Source organism: Petaurus breviceps, unplaced genomic scaffold, assembly GCF_028583685.1.
Source record: "Petaurus breviceps papuanus isolate PSGF00001 unplaced genomic scaffold, PetGlider_PUasm1.0 470, whole genome shotgun sequence".
Classification (NCBI taxonomy): domain Eukaryota; kingdom Metazoa; phylum Chordata; class Mammalia; order Diprotodontia; family Petauridae; genus Petaurus; species Petaurus breviceps.
In genome coordinates this window covers 4,159,996-4,186,205 of record NW_027186350.1, presented here as the reverse complement: position 1 = coordinate 4,186,205, position 26,210 = coordinate 4,159,996, and the positions used below count along the sequence as shown (strand labels likewise).

The window sequence follows — 26,210 nt, the reverse complement described above, 5'->3', positions numbered from 1 at the left end:
GGAGTTCTTTTTACAGCATTATTTTCTGTGTGCTCTACAAGGGCTGAATCACATCATGTGGCCTCAAGCTTTGCAACAGCCTCAAGGTCAGTGCCTTCAAGATTTGGCTTTGAACAGCTGCTATCTACTATTAATTTTCATGTAAATGCTTCAAATGTAAAGGGACAATGTTTTTTTTTTTTAATGACAGCGTTATTAAATATGTTTCGTTCATTGATATCCTATATTTCTCACAAGTAACAATGACTAGATCTCTGATTAGTAATAGATCTAGTAAATCAGATCTTTAACAGATTAGATTGTAAGCTTGGAGAGAGGGACCATGCTCATTTTTCAGTATGTAGACCCACTGCCTGGCACAGCAATATGTACTATGTAGGCATTGAATAAATATTTGCTGACAGCTCTCATTGCATACAGGAAGGGCAGGAAGTTAAAAGAGCAAATTAATCAATCAGCTAGTATTTATTAAACATCTGATATGTGCCAGGCAGTGTGCGGAAAATAACAAAGACAGGCAAAAGATGGGCCCTGTTCTCAAGGAGGGCAGAGATAACACAAGTAGGCTGTGTGCAGGGTAAGCTGTAGACAATCTCAGAGGGAAGGCACTGAGATAAAGGAAGAATGGGAAAGGCCTTTTTTAGAAAGTAGAACTTCAGCTAAGATTTTTGGTTAGCTGGGAGGTGCAGATGAGGAAGGAGATCGGGACAGCCAGTGGAGTCAGGAGCCAGTTTGTCAAGTATGAGGGACAGCAAAGAGTGTGGTGTTGCTGTAACACGGTACATTGGTGGTGTAAGGTAGGACAAGAAGGGCCAGCCAATGGAGCTGTCCTTTGCATCAACCTCCTATTTCTCCATGTTCTTTAGGAAGTGGTATGTTCTTGGGGGTAGGGGTGGGAAGGATAAACAAGTTACAGCTGAGATAGGTGTGGGATGAGCAGATGAAGGAGGGCTCACCTAACTTGAGAGCTGAGAATTAGTCTTAGAAATTCTCTTGGTCCAGCAATCTGGTTTGATGGGTGAGGAAACTATTTAGAGAAACTAAGTGGACTTATCCAAGGTCATACAACCAGTCGCTGCCATTACTTGGACTAAGATTCAGATTTCCTGACTCCGGGTGCTTTTTCCAGTCTGCCATGTTGGATTTTAGTATGGTTCGTCTCTTTCCCCCTTCCCCTCCAATAGCTAATAGCCTCTAATAGCTAGCATTTGTGCAGATAGCGCTTTAAGTCTTGCAAAGCACTTCACAAACCATGATAGAGTGGATGTTATACCCATTTTGTGGATGAGGAAACCCAGGCTAGGAAAGGTTAAGTGACTTGCTCATAGTCACAGTCTTGAGGCTGTATTTGAACTTTTCCCAATTCTGGGTCCAGCCCTCTCTCCACTGCTGCCAGTGATAAAAGTTTAAAGACTATTGAGTAGAAGAGACAGGCAAGGACATGTACAGTAGGAAGAACAGAAGGGGAGGGTAGAAGAGGCATCAGTGAAGGGACCTTGTGCTCAAAGCTTGTCTAAAAAGACAAAGAGAAGGCAGATGCTGGATGTGGAATCAGGACACCTGGGTTGACATTTCACCTCTGACACCTAACTGTAAGTCACTTAACATCTCCGGCTCTGTAATACCAGGGTAACAGAACCTGGAGTCACTAAATTTCAGAGGTCTTTTTTGAATTTCAAATGAAAATGTAAGTAAAGTACTTCATAAGCCTTGAAAGATCTATAAAAGATGTTAGCTATTTACTATCACGATAGAGGCAAAGGCAAAGATAAGAAACACCAACTCACACTGGATAGATAGGGCATCACAACATCAGTGCTGGCAGGAGCTCTAGAGCTCATCTGGACCGACCCCTTTGTCTTCTGGATGAGTAAGGTAAGGTTCAATCTAATGTGGCAGTGACAGAACCATAGTCTGCACCTGATTACAGAAGCTAAGACCTTAGAGGTCATCTGGTCCAATCTGTACTGGAACAAGAATCATCCAACCTTTGTTGGAAGACCTGGGGTGAAGGGCAGTCTCCTGGGTGGGCAGCCTGGTGCCCAGACCTGGGGTAAAGGGCAGGCTGGTCCCTTCGGGGGATAGTTCTCATTGACAGGAAGGTTTTCCTTAACATGCAATCTTAAACTTGACTCTACAATTTTCACCCACTGCTTCTACGACTGGTCTCCGGGGCCAAGGCAGAAAAAGCTGAAGACACCCTGTCTGGCCTTCACTTTGGTCCTCACTTCTGGAAAAGTAGCCCCAGTTCATTCAGCCAATTCTCATATGAATGAACTGGGGGCCCTTCACCATTCTGGTTGCCTTCCAGCTCAACACAGTCCTTCCTATAGTGTGATGCTTGGAATAGCCCACCACACTCCAGATGAGGCCTGACCAGGGTAGAGGACAGCAGAGGACAGTGAATGTTGCCTCCTTCATCCTGAGCCCCATGTCTATCTTTATGCTGCCTGAGATTGCCTTAGCTCTTGTAGGCCAAGTGACTGATTTGCATTATAATAACAACTAGCATTTATATAGTACCTACTGTGTACCAGGCATCCTGACAACAACCTTTTGAGGTAGATGCTATTATTATCCCCATTTTACAGTTGATGAAACTGAGGCTATTAAGTGGTCAAAAGTTAAGTGGTCAAACAGCTAGTGTCTAAGGCCGGATTTGGACTTGGATCTCCTTTAGTCCAGACCTAGCACTTTATCCACTCCTCTACCACCTAACCTAGAGGAATCTGAGCTTGCATTGCACTGAAACCTACAGTTATTTTTCAGATGAACCAATGTCTAGACAGTTTTTGCCATCTTGTACTTGTGAGACTGATTTTTTTTTTTAATACCTAGGTTGACTTGACATTTACCCCCATGATATTTCATCTTGAAAGGCAGAGAGCTGAGCTTGAAATCAGAAAGGCCCGGGTTGATGAAGTCCTTCTTGACATATTGGCCATGTGATCCTGGGCAAGTCTTCTCAGTGACCCAGACAGTCTTGGAAGACTAAATTGCAGAGCAAGTACTAATCTGTATGGGTAGAGAAAGTTCCTCCCCCACACCAATGAAATCACAGGTCTAATGCTAAAATTGTTTTTACATGCAACTGGGAAATAAGACATACAGGCAATGGGGTATAGAAATGTAGAGGGGAAGGGGGAGTGTGATAGAAGGGAAGGCAGATTGGGGGAAGGGGTAATTAGAATGCATGCCATCTTGGGGTGGGGGAAGGGGAGAAAATTTGGAACTCAAAATCTTGTGGAAATGAATGTTGAAAAAATTAATAGAAAAAAATTAATTTACCCTCTTAAAAAAAACCCCACAGATTTAGTAAAAACAAAGAATTTGTTAATATGGTCCAGTGATCTATTCTGTTAGGATCTTTCTCCATCCTGACCCTTCCATCCAGTAGTAAAGAGATTCCTGGGAAACACCAGTGGAGACCTCCTTTTACCAGACCAGTGTTCTTTCCACTGTACCAAATTGTTTCTAGGGTAGAGTTATGAAAGAGAGATTAGCCCGTGGTTTAAGCTAAAGCTAGATTGGTAGGAAGGGTTAGTTTTAGAGATAGTAAACAAATTGGTCAACATTTTAAACCTGCACGCCCTCCACTATGGTCTTGCTTTCAGCTCTAACAGACTTTTCTAGGGAGACACTGCTAACACTGAGGATAGTCCTGCTTTCGGTCCAGGGGGGAATTAATCCACTCAGTTCTGGAACAGTTACCCTGGGGCCCAACTGTCTTGACTGGTTGGTGTTAATGGGAGTGGCAAACTGACAAAACCCATTTTATCTGTTTGACCCCAGACCAAGCTTCATATTTCAGTCAGTTGTCAACTCTGGCAATCTTGCCATTATTCACTCTTGCCATTCTCCTCTCTTCTCCCCAGCCTTTCTGACTTTATGCTTTTGGCACAGTAATCAAATTAATACTCTTGTTGAGACATTTCAGTTGTGTCTGACTTTTTATGACCCCATTTGGTGTTTTCTGGACAAAGATACTGGAATGGTTTGCCATTTTCTTCTTTAGCTCATTTTACAGATGAGGAAACTGAGGCAAAGAGGGTTAAGTGATTTACCAAGGGTCACACAGCTAGTGTCTTAAGATTTGAATTCAGGAAGAGGAGACTTCCTTGCTATCCACAGCACACCTTAGCTACCTCCACATCAACACTAACATGCCGCCATTGTTCCTGGGAGAGGTGTAGATCCACTCCCTATTTATATGATGCCCTACATCCCCTTCCCTCCTCCCCCCCCCCCATCCCCTAGAATATAAGCTCTTTGAGAGCTGGGACTGTTTCATTTGTGTATTTATAATTCCCAGTCTCAGCACTGCCTAGTACAGAGTAAATGCTTTCTCAATGCTTTTTCATTTGTTAGCAGCAGAAAACTATTTTCTGGGTACCTTTCTCTGAATGTTAAACTCATTGTTGCTTGTGCCATTTAAAGAATTCTGTGAATCCAATGTGCCTCTCTTTATTTTAAATGTGTGTGCAGAATAATTATATGTTTAAAGTGATAAAAAAGACAACAGGGCCAATCTGTCACTTTGATCGTTGCAATTTTGATAAGGACAATTACACATTATGTGTACACACATGTAAACTGTCAGACATACACCGGGTTGGATTTTTGGTTCTGTTATTCAGTCGTTCATACTGGATTGGTTTGCCATTTTTCTCGTGTGTCCCCATTTTATAGATGAGGAACCAAAGCAAATACGGGTTAAGTATAACCCAGGGTGTACAGCTAGTGAGCATCTGAGGCTGGACCTGGACTCATAGCTTTCGAACTCCAGGCCCAGTGCTTTATCTTGTACCACCTAGCTGGTTGGGTTTACAGAAAATCAAATTTCCTTACTTCTAGCTCTTAAGAAGAAGGATCTCCAGCAAAAAGATGTTACATTTAGTTAAGAGAATGGGTGGCATCATAGATTTTGAGCTGGAAGGGCCTTGCAAGATGAGTCACAGATTTAGAGCCCAGAGAAGTTAAATGAGTTGGCCATGGTCACATAGCCAGATGTTAAAAGTGGGATTTGAATCAAAGCTGCCATTCTATCCACTACAGCACACCAACATTTGAATTGTGTTCAAAACTTCTTAAGATTAAGAAAGATCTGGGGGCGGCTAGGTTGTACAGTGAATAGAGCACTGGCCCTGGAGTCAGGAGGACCTGAGTTCAAATCCAGCCCCAGACGCCCAACACACTCACTAGCCGTGTGACTTTGGGCAAGTCACTTAACCCCAATTGCCCTGCCCTCCCCCTTTAAAAAAAATAAAAATATAAGCTCGGGAGATAACTAATCACAATTTGAACATGGGTCTCCTAGGTCTAAGAGTAGTCTCTTTTCCAATATCCCTTCCTTGCTGACTGGGAAATAGCTCTGTTCTACATTGTATCTTGTCAGAGTGAAGACAATTTTTGTCTGGTTAGAGGGGGGAGAGAATTCCAGTGGCGGCATCAGAATCACTGGGGATCACAAAGGTTTTGTATACAGATTACATCTCATTCACAGACTCGTAATTATCATTACAAAGCCCTAAAGTGAACATTTTCCTCTGAGTTTCTCTCTGGCATTGCATATTGTAGAGAATTTGCTGACCAGAGGTAACACCCATATGCCAGCTTAAGAGGCTGGCCAGGTATTGGACGGAGGGGTGTGGGGGGAGAGATGCTGAATATACTATTGGAAAAGTAAACTTACAAAACCAATTTTGCAATTCCAACATGTAGCTGATTGAGAGGTTATGAGTTCTTTGTGACCAGATGTGAATGAGAGGTACCATATATGTCCAAAATTATGAGACATTCAACGCCATTACAAAACGTAAATGAGCCTTGTACGCTCATTTACTTAACCAACCGCTGACCTAATTTCTCTTGGCACTACCTTGGGAGAATGTTATTGTCTGAATGGGGCAGTAAAATAGAGCAGGCAAAGGCACAGATAGAAAATGGGTGGGAAGTTCCATGGAGAAAGGAACAGCAAGCAAGTTCAGAAAGCTGACCACTTTTCAAAGCTGGACGCGCCTGAAGAATAGGAGGAAAGGGCTAAATGCAGATGAGTGCCGGGCTTTCTGTTTCTCCCCTCAGCTCTGGGAGAGGCGGCCAGCTGGTCATTCATGCCTTCCTGCAAACTCTTGGTGCGAAGGTGGTGTGTTGTAAGCGCAGGAAACTAGGTGGATGGATACAGAGCCAGGCCCGGGCCTGGACCTCCACTGACCCAGGTTCGGATCCTGCCCCACACTTAATAGCTAAGCGATCACTTAACCGCTGCTGCAATCTCCTCACCTGCAAAATAAGGATAATTACGGTGCCTCCCTCTCCCAGCTGTGAGGAGCCCCTGTCCAGGGGCAGCTCAGCAGTGCAGTGGCTAGAGTGCTAAAGCCTGCCTCAGGAAAACCCGAGTTCAAATCCAGCCTTGGATACTTACTAGCTGGGTGAGCCTGAGCAAATCGCAGCAAATTACTGTGAGCACAGTGCCTGGCAAAAAGTCAATGCTATATAAATGTTTATTGTAATTGTTATTACTATCGGATTCTTTCAGCATTTAGAAGGGGGCAAGTACTCAGGCACTTCCAAAAGGAAGGAAACAAGCATTTATTGATTCATTAATATTTATTATATTATTATTTGCTGTATTAGTTAATATTCATTCCACCTACTAGGTAGAGGCACTGCGCTAAGCACTTTTATAAATACCTCATTTGATCCTCACAACAATCCTGGAAGATGGTTTTCCCCATTTTGCAGCTGAGGAAACTCAACCAGAAGTTAAGTGACTTGTGCAGGGTCACATAGCTTATAAGTGTCTAAGGCTGGATTTGAACTCAAGTCTTCACTCCAGGCCCTGCTGCTCTATCCTCTCTTCATTCAGCTGAATTGGAGCCCTTACTGACTCAGAGTGAAGGGAGAGGGAGAGTGTCTAAAGCCCAGTGTGCTCCAGCGTCTGTTCCAAGTCTGCTGTGTGCGCTCTCTGCTTCATACTCTCTCTCTGCCATGAGTGTGGGATGGGAGGGATGGGGCTGGCTGAGGAAAGGGGATGTTCTGCAGCACCCTGGTGCCCCTGCAGCTGGTGCAGCTCTGCCTTTACTCTTTATGAGATCCATTCATTATGTGTGAGACACACTGGCTCCTCCAACCATGACCGGATGGCCAGAACTGGCCTGTGAGTTATGAAGATTCCCACCTCTCTCCCAGCACTGCCATTGTGCTGGTAACTCTCAAACACGACATTGTAAAGCAGGTGCTGAACCGCACTGAATCCTGCCCCAATGAAATCCCAGGTCCAGACCAAAACCAAACCAAAGTACGGTTTGTCAGGAAGCCTTCAGCAAGTACCTTCTAGACAAAGGCTCTATGGCCTTGGGGTAGGCCTTTGTCAGCCAGTTTGGGGTTTTTTTTCCCCAAATAACAGGCTGTCTAAACACCTTTCTGTAAGAACACAGCTTTTCAGTGGTCCTCCAGATGAGAGGGGAGAATTAAGACTAGGGACTGAATCCTGGATCTGCCAGTCACTAGTCATGTGACTTCAGGCAGATTGCTTGATGTCTGTCTTTTCATTTTTTAAAAATAATTTATAGGGGCGGCCAGGTAGCACAGCAAGTAAGAGCACTGGCCCCAGAGTCAGATGACCTGGGATCAAATCTGGGCTCAGACACTTAGCACTCACCCAGAAACACCTGGCTGTGTAACCTTGAGCAAGTTACTTAACCCCAATTGCTTAGGGGCGGCCAGGTGGCTCAGTGAGTAAGAGCACCAGCTCCAGTGTCGGGATGACCTGGGATTGAATCCGGGCTCTGATACTTAGCACCACACCCAGAAATAACTGGCTGTGTAACCTTGAGCAAGTTACTTAACCCCAATTGCTTTAAAAAAAATTATAATTTACTGGGTCCTAGATTGAGAGCTACATGGGGATAATTCATTTAGTCCTGTTCCTTCACCCCATTTTAACAGATGAAAACACTGTGGCCCAGTGAGGGAAATGACTTGTCAACAGTCACACATGTAAGCACTAGAGTTCAGAGTTGGACACTGGTTTTCTGACTCAAAGTTTGAGGGTCTTTCCAATAAGACAAGGGCCAATGGTGCAGTGGATAGAACACTGAATTTAGAGTCCAGAAGACTCACATTCATGAGTTCAAATCTGGCCTCAAGCACTTACTAGCTGTGTGACCCTGTGCAAGTACCCTTCTTTGCCTCTGTTTCCTCATCTGTAAAACGAGCTAGAGAAAGAAATGGCAAACCACTCCAGTATCTTTGCCAAGAAAACCCCAAATGGGGTCAGATACAACTTAAATGATTGAACGACAACCAATATGACAGCCTGTTTCTTCATGTGTAAAAGGAGGTAGTTGGACTGATAACCTCTGATTATCCCTAAATCCCTTTCTTGCTCTGACATTCTGTGCTTGGTCACAAGATCATTGAATCTATAACTCCCACATTTTACAGATGAGAAAACAGACCCAGAAAGGATCTTGACTTGCTCAAGGTCATAGAGCTCAAAAATGGCAGTCTGAATAAGAACCCAGGGTCTCTGACACCAAATCCAGCACTTTCCAATGCACCATCATGCTGCTTCCATATGAACCCTAACTCTTTCAAGCTAAAACATTAAGCTGTAGGTTTGTAATGTATATTTTTATAAGGTAGGACATGTTTACAGCTTGCCTAGAACAAAATTAATCCAAATTAGACTTTCTTAATTTTGGATTTTTCTTAGACTGTGAGAAGAAAAAAATGTCCCAAACCTCCAGCTTTACCACCAATAAAACCACTAATTTAGATTAGTGATGGTAGATGTCCTGCTCCCTTACATCTTTAAGAAGCCCTTCTTCATTTGGAATCCACTTATTTTTAAACTAACTGAAGAAGAAGACTTTCCCTACTGGGTGTCTAACATGAGTGTCAGACTTACTGTCTTCCTAAAACAACTGGGGAAAGACTATCCTTGTTACTGGGCAACAAGGCAGGCTTGATCTTTCCTAAAATAACTAAACCTATAGCTAGCCAGGGACAAGGAGACCTAATAAAATTGGCATACCAGATCATCCAGTTTCTACAGATATAGAAAAAAAAACCCTAGATATAGATAGGGGTGGGGAGGAGGGAGAGGAAAGGTTTAAAGTTCACAATCTCCATGAAGATTAATACTGCGCCAGCATTTGGCAAGAAGGAATTATTCCTAGCTGTGTGGCCTTGGGTCATAACTTTTCTAAATGTCTTTTTGTTTGTTTGTTTTATCAGTACTGTAAAATATAAGAATTAGATTAGCTGGGCTCCAGGGTCCCTCCCAACACAGTTCTCTGTGAATTCTCTAGGAAACGAAAGCGTCAAATTCATTCTCCCCCAGATAGGCACCAAACAGAATTTGTTTGTCCAGTCTTTTGGCTGTTTGAGCTTGTCTTCATCCAGCACTAGAAAATGCTGTTAGTTCCTAAGATTACAGATTTTGAGCCAGAAGAGACCTTGAAGAGTGTCTAGTTACTTTGTTTAGTTGTATTTCTTCATATGTACTTCTGGAAATAGACTCAGTTAGATTTCCTGCTGAGAATTTTTTAGAGATTTGGCCAGACAGAGCTATATTGGGTAGGTCTAACCTTGCCCATGCCCCAGATCATTAAAGCTACTGAAATTAAGTGAGAAAACCCATGTCTTGTTGCCTTGCTAGCTGTAGTAGGCTTTGGTATAATATACATCCTACTCTTCATCTTTGTAAAACACCTCTCATGGCCTTAGTTTCCTTATTTGTATGATTTGATTAGATGACCTAAGCCTATATTCCTAAGAATGTCAATCCCTGGCCTGATGGCACATCCCTTGGGTCCATGCTACCTGAGGAGGCCGAGGCTGGTAGATCTTTTGAATTTGGGAGTTATGAGTCGCAGTAGCTGTAGTATGGCTAAAGCCATTTGGGTGTCCACACCAAATCAGCACCAAAATGGGTATTGTTTGTCCTTTATTTTTTGAAGAGAATCAGTGACAACACAGGTCATGTCTCAACTCGTGGGTGAATTAGATTTAAATGAGGTAGGGTTGCATAAAATCATTAGCCTCACTTTCTTCCAGAGTCATCCAAGCCCACTGGCAAGACAAAAGCCATTATGGTAAACCTCTGGAAGAGGAGAGATGGGGCAAACTGGCCCACGTCAGAAACAGCAGGTCAAAGCTTTGTGCCCATCAGCAGTGGGGTCAGGTTCACAAGTGGCTGCTGCACTTCCAGTCTAAGGGAAATAGCAAGACCTAGTCTCTCAAAAAAAAAAAAACAACCAAACAAACCCAAAAACAAAAACAAAAAACAATCAAATCTGTACCACAGTTAGAGCAAGGAAACCAGTCACCAAAGGGACATATTTGTAAAATACATATAGTAAATCATCTGTAAAATGAAGGGATTAGACTTCATTATACAGTGGAAGGACTGCTGGATTTGAAGTCAAAGGACTCAAGTCCTACCTCTGTTTACTGCTTATATGACCCTGAGAAAGTCACAACCTCTTTGGGCCTCAATTTCCTCATCTGTAAAGTCAGCTGGTTGGACTAAATGACCTCTGTGGTGCCTTCTAGCTCTCAAGCTATAATCCTATGACTCCAATAATGACAGAAACAAATATATACCATAGTAAGTCAAGGATACTAATCATTTCAAGTGATATGAACCAGCTAGATGGTGTCCAAAGAGAGTGTTCTATGCATATGGATCCCCACAAAAATGGGTATAACATAACCAAACCAAAATGTACCCAGGTTCAGCCAAAGAACGAAGAAGGCACCCCTGCCCAAAGACTTGACATGGCTAATGGAGGAATAGTAAGAACACTGACACATATGGATTCAAGTTTTTCATTTATAACCCCACAAATCAAAGGGCCTTTTAACAGTTATTTACTGGCAAATACCTAAAGTCATGAAAAGAACTTCTCCAGTTCTCTTCCTGTTTTAACTAGACCAGCTTATCTGAAAACAGGCTGCACACACTTAACTCAAATGACAACAATAACAACAACAAAGAATTTTTAGGGCAAAGTTCTCTGAAGAGTTGACAAGGACTAAATGGTTTTATGTTTTAGCAACATTGTTGATGCTGGCCTTCAAGACTTTCAGACTGGTGAGATGAAAGAATGTGGTTCACACCAAGTAGGAACAATCCCCATGGCTCCGGACTGGGGAGTTCCTAACTGGACTGCTTCTCTTCTCATCATGGAGAACAGGAAACCAAACAAAAAGCTCTTGCCCAATAGTGGTATAATTGCTCCAAATATTCTCTGGGAATTATTGGTTTCTATTGCTCCATGGAGAAAAATCTCATTGGCCAGTCCTGGGAAAGGGTTTGGAAACAACTATGACTTGAGCTCGCGATCTGGTTTCATGCTAAAGGGCTCCAATCTCTCATTCTCAGGAAGCAGGCTGTTTAGTCTCTCCATCAGAGGTACAGTCTGGTCAATGCCCATTTGTATGCGGCGTAGAATAGAGGATATTTCATTGACCTTCTGGATCTGTTCAGCATACTTTGAGTACCTTTTCTGTCGCTCCTGCATGAAGCCAAAGAGGGTCTCCACAGTAAGGTCCATCTAATGGAAGGGAAAAACAAACTCAGTAGGCATCCAAATTCTCTTATCAAGTCACTCAATTTAAGATGGGAAAACTCATCTGTTACATGGTCATAGAAAAAAAAATCGACTATAAAGCAAGGAATGGGGGAAAACATTCTGCAATGAACCTCCTCAGCAGCATAATTTAATAGAAAGAGCACTGATTTGGAGTCAAAGGACCTGGATTTTAATCCAAGTTTGTGACTTGGACTGCTACCTGTACCTATAGTCCGACTCTGTTACCCTAGGCAAGATACAACTTTTTCTGGGCATTTACGTCCTTAGTCCTTAACTAAAATGACAGGATTAGACCAGATCTCTAAGGTCCCCTTTTAGGGACCTATGATCTCAGTAAGTAAGCTTCATGTATAACAGTACTACAGATAGACAGTAACTCAAAAAGATAGGTGATGGGCCTTTTCCTATTCATATTAAAAAAAACAAACAAACCTGCATTTCCTAGTCACAGCTGGTCTATCATCAATGAAGCAAAATGGATGGAACTGCCCCTTCCATTCTTCTCACACACCCTTCAGGCTACATGCTGCCCACTATAGGAGAGAGACAGGTACTGGCTCTATGACTTCACTGGTAGAAGGAATTCTGAGGGGCGGGTAGGTGGTGCAGTGAATAGAGCACCCTGGCCCTGGAGTTAAGAGGACCTGAGTTCAAATCCGGCCTCAGACACTTAACACAAAAACTAGCCGTGTGACCTTGGGCAAGTCACTTAACCCAACTGCCCTCGAAAAAGCAAAAAAATTAAAAAAAGAAGCAATTCTGGGATGAGAGAACTCCTAAGAGTGCCAGTAGGCACCTTCTCTGCAACTTAGAGACTTGGAAAACTGCCTCAAAGGCTAAGAAGTTGTGTCATGTCAGCTAGAACATATCTAAAGTGGTATCTGCCACAGTCAGCTTTCTACCCACTATGCTAGAATTCCTTTTCTCCTTCAAGTTTGCCCGTGAGGTTAATTCTCAACAGTAGAAAAATATACAGGAAGCTCACAGAATATAGATCTGCCTCATATCCTCCTTGGGTCTTACTATATTATTTTAATACTAGAAATAACACTTTTCTCCCCTAGCACTTAGGAATATGCTCTGCAATGAGTAGGTGCTCAGTAAGTATTTACTGTGTTGAACCAAAAACACAGCACTCCAATGCTATGAAGAATACAAAGAGTATATAAAACAGCTCGTGCCCTTATGGAGCATACAGTCCAACAGGAGAATAACATGTAACCACATGACTGTAATACAAAATATCATAGGACATTTGTACCCTTAGATGATACTTTTTAAGGTCTACAGAAGATCTGTTGCTTTCCATGTGTGTGACCACGGACAGATCATTTAACCTTTTTGATCAGGGACTGGCAAACTACAGCCCAGTCACAAGCTCGTTTTTTGGATAGCCTTTGGGCTAAGAATGACTTTCATGTTTTAAATAAAGCTTTATTGTATTTTAAAATGTGAAAACCATTCTTAGCCCAAGGGCTGCACAAAAAACAGGCAGCAGACCTCATCTGACTGCTGAGCTGTAGTTTGGTGACCCTTAGACAGGATGATTTCCTAAGGTCCCTTCCTAAGATCCTTACAAAAGGAGGAGTGATCATGGGTTAGGAAGTGGCAGAACTAGGACTACATGCAAAATTAGTTATTCTTCCTAAAGTAAAATCTGGCCCAATCTACAAACAGCTTTATCCAAGTACTCCTGATTTAGTCATGCTGCTTGACCACTCTCCATGTGATCCGTTCAATATGATTTACATGGCATCCTGCAAACTGCTGGAGCTCAGTCCATTACTACTAAATGCCAACACTAACAATGCTTCTGATGAAGACACATCCATGAGAAGAGAGCTGGCCTCAAGAAGAAAATGCTAAGTTCTATTTCTGTGTGCTGAGGTAGGAAGAAGGGAGAAATAAAGATAGGCATTTTCCTTACTATTATGTTTTTCCCATATTTCCACCCTCACTTGTTTTGACATCTTGGGAATAAGACCTTGGGTAGGTGAGAAGAGGGAAAAATGAAATTCACCAACTCAAGCTAGATAAGAAACTCCAATAAGGCAAAAAATGATGTATACCTTCAAAGAATATTTCAGTTCTAGCTTAATAATGCACTTCTGTGATAAATTACAGTATTCATGAAATAGGTAACCACCAAGTCTAGTAAGGATAGAAAGATATTCAACCAGCAGCTACCAAAGACATTCTATCTTAACAGGAGGGAATGATCCAGTATATGAGCTGGTTTGGCATTCTCATAACAAGCTGTAAAGGTAATGGGAATTTGAAGATCTTCCCTGCCCCCTAACAGGATGAACATGGAGCCTGTGGTGGGAGGAGTTTGCTGAAGGGTAGAGTAGAGCCCACAGGAAGCTGGGAGTCAAAGCAGTTAGAGACAGAGGGAAGAGAAGACACAACTAGGGATACAGCTAGACTTGTGAATGTTGGTTTGTGGGAAGGCTAAAGGATGGTGTGGCTCTCTGCTATGCTGTGGTGTACTAACTTCTATATTGCTATGATGGTTTCCTGGTGTTGAGATTTGGGTTTCTGGTATCTGAATAAATGTTTTCCTTCTGTCTTCTATATGGAGAATCTGTTATATTTTACAATTGAACACTATGCCAGCATATTCACAGTTGCCGTTGGCACTGTGAATATCGCGCTGGGGCTACACAACCTTAATAAACAGAATATCAAGAAATATCTATAGGTGCAATTAATATATTCAAATTCAAGGATATGGAGAACAAAAGAGAGAATATAATTTAAGGTGATTACGGCTGCCATTCTATTCAATGAATAAGCCTCAAGTGAATATGAGATGTATAAATTAGAGCTACTTGCTGCAGCAATTTAAATTCAAGGAGTTTAAAAATTAAGAATCTCCTCCTTATGGTCAGTTCCTTCTGTCCATTTCAAGTTCTTCCTTTGGTACCAAATATCTTTCCAAATGACTAAGTGGTTAAATCCAAATGACCAGACTGGGGGGAGGGAGAGAGAAAAACCTATGAACAAGACTTTTCTATACAAAGGAGATTTATTAAAAGATATTTTTATAGCTAGGTGGAATGGAAGTAGGATGTTGAGAACTTCCAAATGGGGCAATGGTGTAGACAGTGGGGTTAAATTCAAATAGAAATGGATCCCTACAGGTCATATATTGACTTTGAAAAGCACAAATGAACATAATCTATATTGGCCTGTATTATTTATCTTTTTAAAAATGTCATGGCTAGGTGGCGCAGTGAATAGAGCACCAACCCTGGAGTCAGGAGGACCTGAGTCCAAATCCGACCTCTCATACTTAATACTTACTAGCCATGTGACCTTGGGCAAGTCAATTAACCCCAACTGCCCTGCCTTCCCCCTCCAAAAAGCAAAAAATAAAAATGTCCCATTTTCCTTTTAATATGTAGGAGTTTTGTGGCCACAAGTCTTTCACCTTTGGTGTAGCAGATTAGGAAGTGTCACAGCTCCAAAAGTGGCTTCCCAGTTTTCCTTTACGTATAGGAAAAGCCCTACCACTGATGTGTGTTAAACATGCTCCTTCCTTTTAGAAGTTACAGTATAGTGATTATTGAGGAGCAAAGTGTTGTTTACTACCTCTGACTCAAGATTTTTCATTGAGATCTTTGCAACTGGCTAAGGGGCAGGAGAACACGGAACTAGAATGTTTCTCAATTTACTCAAGGGTAGATAACAAAAGGAGAATATGCAGGGTCTTATCTATGCTGTCAGGTGCTGTTGGACTGTCTGCTCAGAAAGGATATTTTAACTTTGCTCTCAAGTGAGGAAGAGACCTTAGCTTCTTAGCTAATTTTAGGAGCAAAATTAAAAAGCAAGGGACATAACACTTGCAGGATACATACCAATTATCTGCTAAGTGCTGCCACTGGTCTTTAGCTATTCTCTAAGGTGAGGAATCAAAGGCCTAAAAAAGGTGCTTCTATTTCCCTAGCTCCTCACACTTGGGATTCCTCATGTGAAATGCTAACTTGAATTCCACAAGGGAAAAAGAATCAATTTCCAATAAAAGATCTTAACATGGCTTTATTGTCATTAAGAGTAGGTAATAGTAGACATATGTATTACATATATTCTATAGCAAGCAATGTTGATTCCTTTCCATTCCTCAGTGACAGAGGATTGCATTTGCCATTACAAGAGTCAAGGAATAAAAACTATACCATTATACACATAATAAGCAGGAGGTAATTACAGGAACCAGACATCACAGAAATCATTAAAGCAGAAAAAGTTGACCCTGACACAATGGAAAAATGCATTTGCCATTCCCTAAGTTGGCCTCAGTTCCCAAATGCTTCTCACAGTGCAAGATGTGACTACGCTAAATGCGCTTCTAGAATTTCCTTATCCCTAATGACAGTCTTATTCCTGCCAAGGCTGGCAGAGTTAATGAGGGGTTGGCCTTCCTAGAAGTTTTGGTCTCCTAGAAGATTGAGTCAAAGCAAGTTATCAAGCATTTACTAAGTGCTTACTATGTGCCAGACACCGTGCTAAGCACTGGGTATATGAAGAAAGGTAAAAGCAGTCCCTACCTTCAAGGAATCTCAGCTGATGGGGAGAGACAACATGTGAACGACGGTGTCCAAACAAGGCACATTCAGAAAAAGCTAGAGACAATCACAGAAAGCAATAGCATTAGAGGTATCAGGGAAGACTCCTTGCAGAAGCAAGGATTTTCTAAATTGAGACTTGAAGGAAGTCAGGAGTCTGAAATAAGGAGGGAGAGAATTCCAAGCATGAGGAACAGCCAACAAAAAGGCTGATGTGGTGTCTTGTTCAAGGAACAGTCAGGAGATGGGTACCACTGAACTGTATACAGAGGAGAGTAAAGTGATAAGAAGATGGAAAAGTTAGCAAGGAGGGGGTGGAGCCAAAATGGCAGAGTGGAAGCAGGAACTCATCTGAGCTCCTCCGTGAACTCCGTCAGTAACCTCTAAAAGTGAATCTGAACGGATTTTAGAGTGACAGAATCCACTGGGAGATGGAGTGTGGCAGATTCCCAGTCCAGGAAAGCATGCACGTAGGACTGGGCAGGGGGGAGCACGGGAGTGGGTGGGATACACCAGCCTGGACCTGAGACCAGACCACAGTGGAGCGAGAGCAAGCCCCGGCCAGCAGATTCACCACAACAAGGGTGATTCACAGATGTCTCACCTCCAGATGGAGGATCTGTCATAGCTGGGTAAGAGAAAATGCAGGGACAAAGCAGCGAATATTCCTGGGGCTATCAACCCACAGCCTGGATGTTTAAAAATCACCTACCTGAACTTCTGGGAGCCAAGATGGTGGAGTAAACCTTAGCTGCTCTAATCCCCCTCCCTCACCCTGAAAACCCAGAGATTACCCAGTGTAAAATCCTGTAATAGTAGAAGCAGCTGCAGGCTTGGAAGCCCTAGAGGAAGGGTATGACTGAAGCTGTGCTGAGCCTGAGGTGAAGGGAGGGAGGCATCCCAACAAACCCCATCTCAGCTGACCAGTGGGAGATCCCAAAGCCCAGGGGGGTGGAGCCAACAAGCACTAATACCAGAAGCCCAGGTGTGCCTTAGCACCACCAGGGAAATCTGCAGACACCAGTGCTACAGGCTGCCAGCTGCTGAGCCTCCCTGAGCTCTAGCCCAGGGGCACAGAGCAGAAAACCTGTGGCCAGACTACCCCTCCCTCAAACCTTACTGTGTGAGCCTCAGGGAAACCCAGGGGAAACACTGAGAGTCCTGGTCTTGGCCTCAGTCTAGACACCCAGAGGCTATAGTACACAAAGTCAACAACCAGGCCCCTAGCCCCCAGCTTGAAAAGCATGGGTCACAGCCCTCTGTATCCCAGAAGCAGAAATCCACTTTAAAAGTCAGGAAATAGGCAATCACAATGGGCCAGAAGCAACCAAAGATGACTGAATCCTGTTATTGAGGAACAGGAAGAATCACTTGCAGGGGACACCATCGACTCTATATCCATACCTGAGACCACAGAAGGACATATGAACTTGATCTCAAGCCCAAAAAACATTCTTAGAAGAGCTCAAGAAAGATTTAAAAGCCAAATAAGAGAGGTAGAAGATAAACTGACCAATTCTTTTAAAATTACATTGGTCAAAATGGAAAAAAAAAATTTCGCTGAAGAAAATAAATCCTTAAAAAGTAAATCTGTGAACTGGGACGGGAGGTTCAAAATCTAACTGGAGAAAATACCTCCCTAAAAATGAAATCTCAACATATGGAAAAGGAGCTTCAAAAGCTAACCAAGGAAAATGATTCACTAAAAATTACAATCAGTCAAGTCGAAGCTAATGACTCTATGACGCATCAAGAATCAGTCAAACAAAACACAAAGATTGAAAAATTAGAAGAAAATGTAAAATATCTCACTGGAAAAACAACTGACCTGGAGAACAGATCCAGGAGAGATAATCTAAGAATTATTGGTCTACCCACAAAGCCATGATGAAAAAAACAGCCTGGACAACATCCTCCAAGAAATTATAAAAGAAAACTGTCCTAAGGTCCTAGAATAAGAGGGTAAAACAGTTATCAAAAGAATTCACCAGACTCCTCCTGAAAGAGATCCCAAATTGAAAACTCCAAGAAATACAGTAGCCAAATTCTAGAATTGTAAGGTCAAGGAGAAAATACTGCAAGCAGCCAGAAAGAAACAATTCAAATATCATGGAACTACAGTCAGGATCACACAGGACCTAGCAGCTTCTACATTAAAAGATCGGAGGTATTGGAATGATATTTTGTAAGGCAAAAGAGCTTGGACTGTAACCAAGGATCAACTACCCAGCAAAACTGAGCATAATCTTTCAGGCAAGGAGATGGTCATTCAATGAAATAAGGGACTTCCAGACTTTCCTGATGAAAAAGCCAAAGCTCAATGGAAAATCCGATCTCCAAATATAAGACTCAAGAGAGACATAAAGAGGTAAACAAGGAAAACATACACACACACACACACACACACACACGCACACATGCATATAACTTGTGATTCAAAAAGAATAAACTGTTTACATCCCTATATGGGAAGCTGACACCTGTCAATATTGAGATTTATATAATTATTGTGACATTTTAAAAGGATATACATACATAGAAGGCATGGGTATAAATGAAATAATCTGATTATTAAAAAAAACCTTATTAAGGAGTGCAAAGGGATTGTAATGGGAGAAAAGGTAAGGAGGAGGTAGAAAAGGGTAAATTATGTCACATGAAGATGCATATAAACATACTATAGTAGAGGGAACTTTATATGAACTTTATTCTCATTGGTTTTGGTTCAAGGAGGAATTAACATAATCAATTAAGTTTAAGATTCTAATGTGAAAAGACACAAAAACTCATTATAGTAGAGGGAAAGGAGGGAAGGAGAAGAACACTGCATGACATTTTCTCTCATGGGTTTGGGTTCAAGGAGGGAATAACACACTGTTAAGTATAAAAATCTATTGTGCGCTACAGGCAGTAGGAGCAGTAAGGGGGAAAAGGTGGGGTGGTTAGAAGGGAGGGAAATATAGTAGTAAGGTGGAAGGAAAGGTAAAGGGAGGGAGGTGCATAGGGAGGGAATACTGAGGGAGGCAGTGGTCAAAAGGAAAACTCTTAAGGAGGGGAAGGGAGAAGGGAGAAATAAAAGCATAAACAGGGTAGGGAATAAATGGAGGGAAAGACACAGATAGTAATTATAAATGTCAATGTGAATGGGATGAATTCTCCCATAAAATGGATGCAGATAGCAGAATGGATTAAAAACCACAATCCTACAATATGCTGTCTAAAAAAACACATTTGAAACAAGGGGATATGCACAGGGTAAAGGTAAAAGGTTAGAGTAGACTATATTATGCTTTAGCTAAAGTTAAAAAAAAAGGGGTGGCAATCTTTATCTCAAATAAAGCAAAAGCAAAAATAGATCTAATTAAAAGAGATAAGGAAGGAAACTATATCCTGATAAAAGGCACCATTGAAAATGAAGCAACATCATTATTTAACACATATGCACCAAGCAGTATAGCATCCAAATTCCTAGAGAAGTTAAGGGAATTAGAGGAAGAAATAGATAGCAATACTATGCTAGTGGGGGACCTCAATCTCCCCCTCTCTGAACTTGATAAATCTAACCTCAAAATAAACAAGAAAGAAGTTAAGGAGGCAAGTAGAATTTCAGAGAGGGTAGATATGATCGACCTCTGGAGAAAATTGAATGGGGATAAAAAGGAATATACCTTCTTCTCAGCAGCACATGCACATACACAAAACTGACCATGTACTAGGGCATAAAAACCTCACAATTCAGTGCAGAAAGGCAGAAATATTAAATGCATCATTCTCAGATCATGATGCAATAAAAATTATATGTAATAAAGGGCCACGGAAAGATAGACTAAAAACTAATTGGAAACTAAATAATTTAATCCTAAAGAATGAGTGGGTCAAACAAGAAATTATAGAAACAATCAGTAACTTCATTCAAGAGGATGACAATAATGAGACAACATACCAAAACTTGTGGGATGCAGCAAAAGCAGTTCTTAGGGGAAGTTTTATATCCCTGAATACATACATGAATAAATTAGAGAAAATGGAGGTCAACAAATTGGGCACTCAACTGAAAAAGCTAGAAAAAGAACAAATTTAAAATCCCCAATTAAATACTAAATCAGAAATACTAAAAACCAAAGCAGAGATTAATAAAACTGAAATTAAGGAAACTGTTGAATTAATAAATAAAACTAAGAGCTGGTTTTATGAAAAAAAAAAACACAATAAAATTGATAGACCTTTAGTCAATATGACAAAAAGAAAGAAAACCAAATTACAAATATCAAAAAAGAAAAAAGTGAATCTACCTCCAATGAAGAGGAAATTAAAATAATAATTAGGAATTATTTTTTTTCCAAGGGCAATTGGGGTTAAGTAACTTGCCCAAGGTTAAACGGCTAGTATTTTTGTGTGGGTGTTAAGTGTCTCAGGCCGGAACCAAACTCGGGTCCTCTTGACTCCAGGGCCGGCGCTTTACTCACTGCACCACCTAGCCGCCCCAATTAGGAATTATTTTGCCCAACTGTATGCAAATAAATTTGACAGTCTTAGTGAAATAGATGAATATTTACAAAGATATAAATTGCCTAGATTAACTGAAGAGGAAGTAAATTACTTAAATAATCCCATCTCAGAAAAAGACATTGAACAAGCCATCAATGAACTCCCCAGGAAAAAATCTCCAGGGCCAGATGGATTTACTAGTGAATTCTATCAAACATTTAAAGAACAATTGATTCCAATATTCTACAAACTATTTGGGAAAATTGGAGGAATCCTACCAAATTCTTTTTATGACACAAATATGGTACTGATACCTAAACCAGGAAGAGACAAAATGGAGAAAGAAAATTATAGACAAATTTCCCTCATGAATATAGATGCAAAAATTTAAATAAAATATTAAGAAAAAGACTACAGCAACTTATCTTGAGAATAATATACTTTGATCAGGTAGGATTTATTCCAGGAATGCAAGGATGATTCAATATTAGGAAAACTATCAGTATAATTGATCATATCAATGACAAAACTAGCAGAAACCATATGATTATCTCAATAGATGCAGAAAAGGCTTCTGACAAAATACAACACCCATTCCTACTAAAAACACTAGAAAATATAGGAATAAATGGAATCTTCCTTAAAATAACAAGAAGTATCTATCTTAAAACATCAGCAAGTATTATATGTAATGGGGATAAGCTAGAAGCATTTCCAATAAGATCAGGGGTGAAACAGGGATGTCCATTATCATCCCTCTTCTTCAATTTGGTATTAGAAATGTTAGCAGTGGCAATAAGAAAAGAAAAAAGAAATTGAAGGAATCAAATTAGTCAAAGAAGAGACTAATATATCACTCTTTGTAGATGATATGATGATATACTTAGAGAATCCTAGAGAATCAAGTAAAAAACTACTTGAGACAATAAATACATTGGGCAAAGTTGCAGGATATAAAATAAACCCGCATGGGGCGCAGAGTCAAGATGGCAGAGTAGAAGCAGGACCTCACCGCTGGCTTCCACCTTCCCCAATCCATGTAAAAAGGGGACTCTAAACAAACTTTGGAGCTGCAGAACCCACAAAATGACACAGAGAAGCTAACCTCCCACCGAGGACAGCCTGGCAGGCCAGCAGGAATCAGCCAGCGCAGTGCTCTGGAAGCCAAGGCTTTAGCCCCAGGGCGGGCCTAACCAGCCCCCTGCTGGAGGGACTACAGATTAGCAGCAGCTGTGGCTGTTTCCACATTTATCAACACATAGATTCAAAGGACAAAGTGAGAGGTCAGTGAAGTCTGGACTTTGGGACCCAGTAAGTGGGAGTGCGTGGCTTCTCACCCTGGCACAGCCAACCAGAGCCACATGGCAGCCTCAGCTCCTGGCCTGTAGAGTGTAGAGGGACCAAGTACCAGTCTGAGGGGTAATCGCTCTTGCTTTAACCTGCTTGGATCTGGATTGCAGTCTAGGGTGGAGGTGCTGGGGTGTGTGTCCAGCTTGCCAGAGAGTGTGGAGACCTCAGAGAGGGCACCCATCTAATACCTCTGGCAGCTGAGAAAACCCCAGCATTTGGGACTAAAGCTCCCCTGTCTGGTGGCAGAGTCCTACTGTGGCAAAAAGGCCAGGGGTCAAGTGACTGAGGGGTGACATGACCAGGCAAAGGAAACAAAGCAGACAGAACATTCCAACATTAGACTCCTATTTTGGGGACAAAAAGGAGCAAAGCATGGAACAGGAGGAAGACAGTGAAGTCAGAACTCCTGCTTCAAAGGAAAATACGAGCTGGTTACAGGCCATAGAGGGCCTTAAGAAGCAGATGAGAGAAGTGGAGGAAAAATTGGGAAGAGAAATGAGAACAATGCAAGAAAATTATGAAATGAGAGTCAACTGACTGACTGAAGAAAATAATACCTTAAAAAATAGACTAACTCAAATGGCAAAAGAGGCTCAAAAAGGCAAGGAGGAGAAGAATGCCTTAAAAAGTCCAATTTGCCAGATGGAAAAAGAATCTCAAAAGCTCAATGAGGAGAATCATTGCTTCAGAATTAGACTGGAGCAAATGGAAGCTAATGACTTTATGAGAAATCAAGATGCTGTTAAACAGATCCAAACAAATGAAAGAATAGAACACAATGTGAAATATCACATAGGAAAAACCACTGACCTGGAAAATAGATCCAGGAGAGATAATTAAAAAATTTTTGGACTACCTGAAAGCCATGATCAAAGTAAGAACCTAGAAATCATCCTCCAGGAAATTCTCAAAGAAAACTGCTCTAATGTTTTAGAACCAGAGGGCAAAATAGAGGTTGAAAGAATCCACTGATGACCTCCTGAAAAAGATCCCCCCCCAAAACTACTAGGAATATTATAGCCAGATTCTGGAATACCCAGATTAAGGAGAGAATATTATAAGCAGCCAGGAAGAAACAATTTGAATATTATGGAAACACAATCAGGATAACCCAGGATCTGGCAGCTTCTACATTGAGGGATCAAAGGGCTTGGAATATGGTATTCCGGAGGTCAAAGGAGCTGGGATTAAAACCAAGAGTCACCTACCCAGCAAAACTGAGTATCGTGTTTCAGGGGAAAATATGGTCATTCAGTGGAATAGAGGACTTTCAAGTATTCTTGCTGAAAAAACCAGAGTTGAATAGAAAATTTGACATTCAGATACAAGAAGCAAGAGAAGCATGAGAAGGTAAACAGGGAAAAGAAATCATAAGGAACTTATCAAAGTTGAACTATTAACATTCCTACATGGAAAAACAATAATTGTAACTGATGAAACTTTTCTCAGTAGTTGAAGGGAATAGAAATATATATATATATATATATATACATATATATATATATATAAGGGTATATGGGCATATGAATACATAGGTGAATGTGTGTATATGTTTACAGGTATACATAGATAGAAGGCACAGGACCAATTTAACAGGAAGGGATGATACTTAAAAGGTGAAATTAAGAGGTGAGAGAGGAATATAATGAAAGGAGATGGGGAGAGACAGAATGGGGTAAACTATCTCATATAGAAGAGGCAAGGCAAAATGGTTACAATGGAGGGGAAGAATAGGAAGGCAACAGGGAATGGGTCAACCTTATTCCCATTGAATTTGAGGAGGGAATAAAATACACACTAAATAGGGTATCTCATCCTCCAGGAGAGTAGGGGGGGGGAAGGGGATAAGAGGGGGGATTATGGAAGGGAGGGCAGGCTGGGAGGGAGGGAAGTTGGAAGCACCTGCTTTTGAAAAGGGACGGGATCAAAGCAGACAACAGAACAAGTGGGAGGTGGTATAGGAGGGAGGGAAATATAGTCAGTCTTTTACAATATATCTATTATGTTATTATTTTGCATTAGCTTCACATATACAACCTATACTGAACTGCTTATCTTCCCAATAAGGGTGGGTGACAAGGGAGGAAGGGAATGAATCTGGAATTCAAAGTTTTCAAATCAAACATACATATATATACTCTTATTAATACTATTTTACATGTAATTGGGAAATAAGATATACAGGCACTAGGGCATAGAGATCCACTGGAAAAGTTGAAAGGGGTATGGGAGAAAGTATGGGAGAGAGCAGATTGGAGGAGAGGATATCCTGTGGGACTGCTCTTTTGGGGCAGTGGGTAGGGGAAAAATGGGGAGAAAATTTGTAACTCAAAATCTGGCATAAATGAATGATGCAAAACAGAAGTTAATAAAGCATTTGAAAAAAAATAAACCCACATAAATCCTCGGCATTCCTATATATTTCTAACAAAATCCAACGGCAAAAGATAGAAAGAGAAATACCATTTAAAGTTACTGTAGACATTATAAAATCTCTGATAAAGACCTCATTTCTAAAATGTACAGAGAATTGAGTCAAATCTATAAGAATACAAGTCATTCCCCAATTGATGAATGGTCAAAGGACATATGAACAGGCAGTTTTCAGAGGAAGACATTAAAGATATTTATAAGCATATGAAAAAATGTTCTAAATCACTATTGATTAGAGAAATGTAAATCGAAACAACTCTGAGGTACCATATGTCACCAGTCAGACTGGCTAAGATGACAAAACAGGAGAATGATAAATGCTGGAGAGGATGTAGAAAAATTGGAACACTAATACATTGTTGGTGGACTTGTGATCTAATTAAACCATTCTGGAGAGCAATCTGGAACTATGCCCAAAGGGCTACAAATAAGCACAAACCCTTTGACCCAGCAATACCACTTCTAGGGTTGTATCTCAAAAAGATTACAGAAGTGGAAAAAGGACCCGTATGTATAAAAATATTTATAGCAGCTCTCTTTGTGGTGGCAAAGAATTGGAAAGCAAGGGGATGCCCATCAACTGGGGAATGGATAAACAAGTTGTAGTATATGAATGTAATGGAATACTATTGTAGTATAAGAAATGAGAAGCAGATGGACTTTATAATAACCTGGAGAATCTTATATAGACTGATGTTGAGTGAGAAGAGGAGAACCAGGTGAAATTTGTACACAATTATAGACACAACCAACATATGTGTGATGACTAACTTTGATAAACTAGGCTCCTCTCAGCAATGCAAAGTTAGAAGACAACTCCAAAAGACTCATGATGGAAAGGGATATCCACATCCAGAGAAAGAACTACAGAGTCTGAATGCAGAGTCAAGGAAACTATTTGCTCTTTTTTTTTTGTTTTGTTTTGTTGTGTTTCCTCTCTCTCATTGTTCACTCTATTGGTGATAATCCTTCTTTACAACCTGACTAATGTTTAATGTGAAGGTATTTGTAGATTTTATATTTGATTGCATGCCTCCATAGGGGAGAAGAGGGGGAAGGAGAGGAAGGGGGAGAAAATTTGAAAGTGAAGTGACTGTGGAACTGAATGTTGTAAACTAAAAGTAAATAAATAAATTTTCAAAAAAGAAAAGTTAGCAAGATGCCAGGTTATGAAGAGTTTCAAAAGCCAAACAAAGGATTTTATATTTGATCCCTTAGGTAATGGAGAGTCATGGGGGTTAGGGTTGACCCAATAGGGAGTGATTAGGGTCAGACTCTGGTTTTTTAGGAACATCACTTTGACAGCTAGGTGGAGAATGGATTGGAGTGGGGAGTGACTTGAGGCAGAGAGCCCAAAGAGAAGGCAAATTCAACAGTCCAGGTAAGAGGGGACAAGGGCCTACACCACTGGGGTGGCTATGGCATTCCCTTTGAGTTCTTCAAGTACCCTCTTGCCTCATAGTGAAACAGGAAAAAGAAACAGTTATATTTGATTGACTAGTTTCTTAATCCACAGAATCATAGAATTTGAAAGTCGGAAGAGACTCAGCTACTATCAAGTCTGACCCACATGCTAAAGGAATTTCCATTATAAGAAATCCAAGACATTGCTATTTAACCTCTGCCTGAAGACCTGCATTTCTTGAGGAATCCCACCACTCCTTCAGGTATCGCTCTCCTATTTTTGGATAACTCTAATTGTTAGGAAGTGTTTCCTGATATTTAGCCAAAATCTCTCTTTACAACTTCTACCCAATGCTCCTGGTCT

General features: G+C 41.1%; 1 protein-coding gene across 2 annotated transcripts in view; it reads right to left on the bottom strand.

Annotated features, from left to right (window-relative positions):
* Nucleotides 1-10,820: 10,820 nt before the first annotated feature.
* Nucleotides 10,821-26,210, bottom strand: part of BORCS5 (BLOC-1 related complex subunit 5) — a 109,456-nt gene continuing 94,066 nt past the window's right edge. For both annotated transcript variants that reach the window (XM_069101500.1, XM_069101499.1), the window contains exon 4: nt 10,821-11,564. In XM_069101500.1, coding sequence (XP_068957601.1) covers nt 11,334-11,564 — 231 coding nt within the window. In that variant the 3' untranslated portion in view covers nt 10,821-11,333. The remainder of the gene's footprint in view (nt 11,565-26,210) is intronic.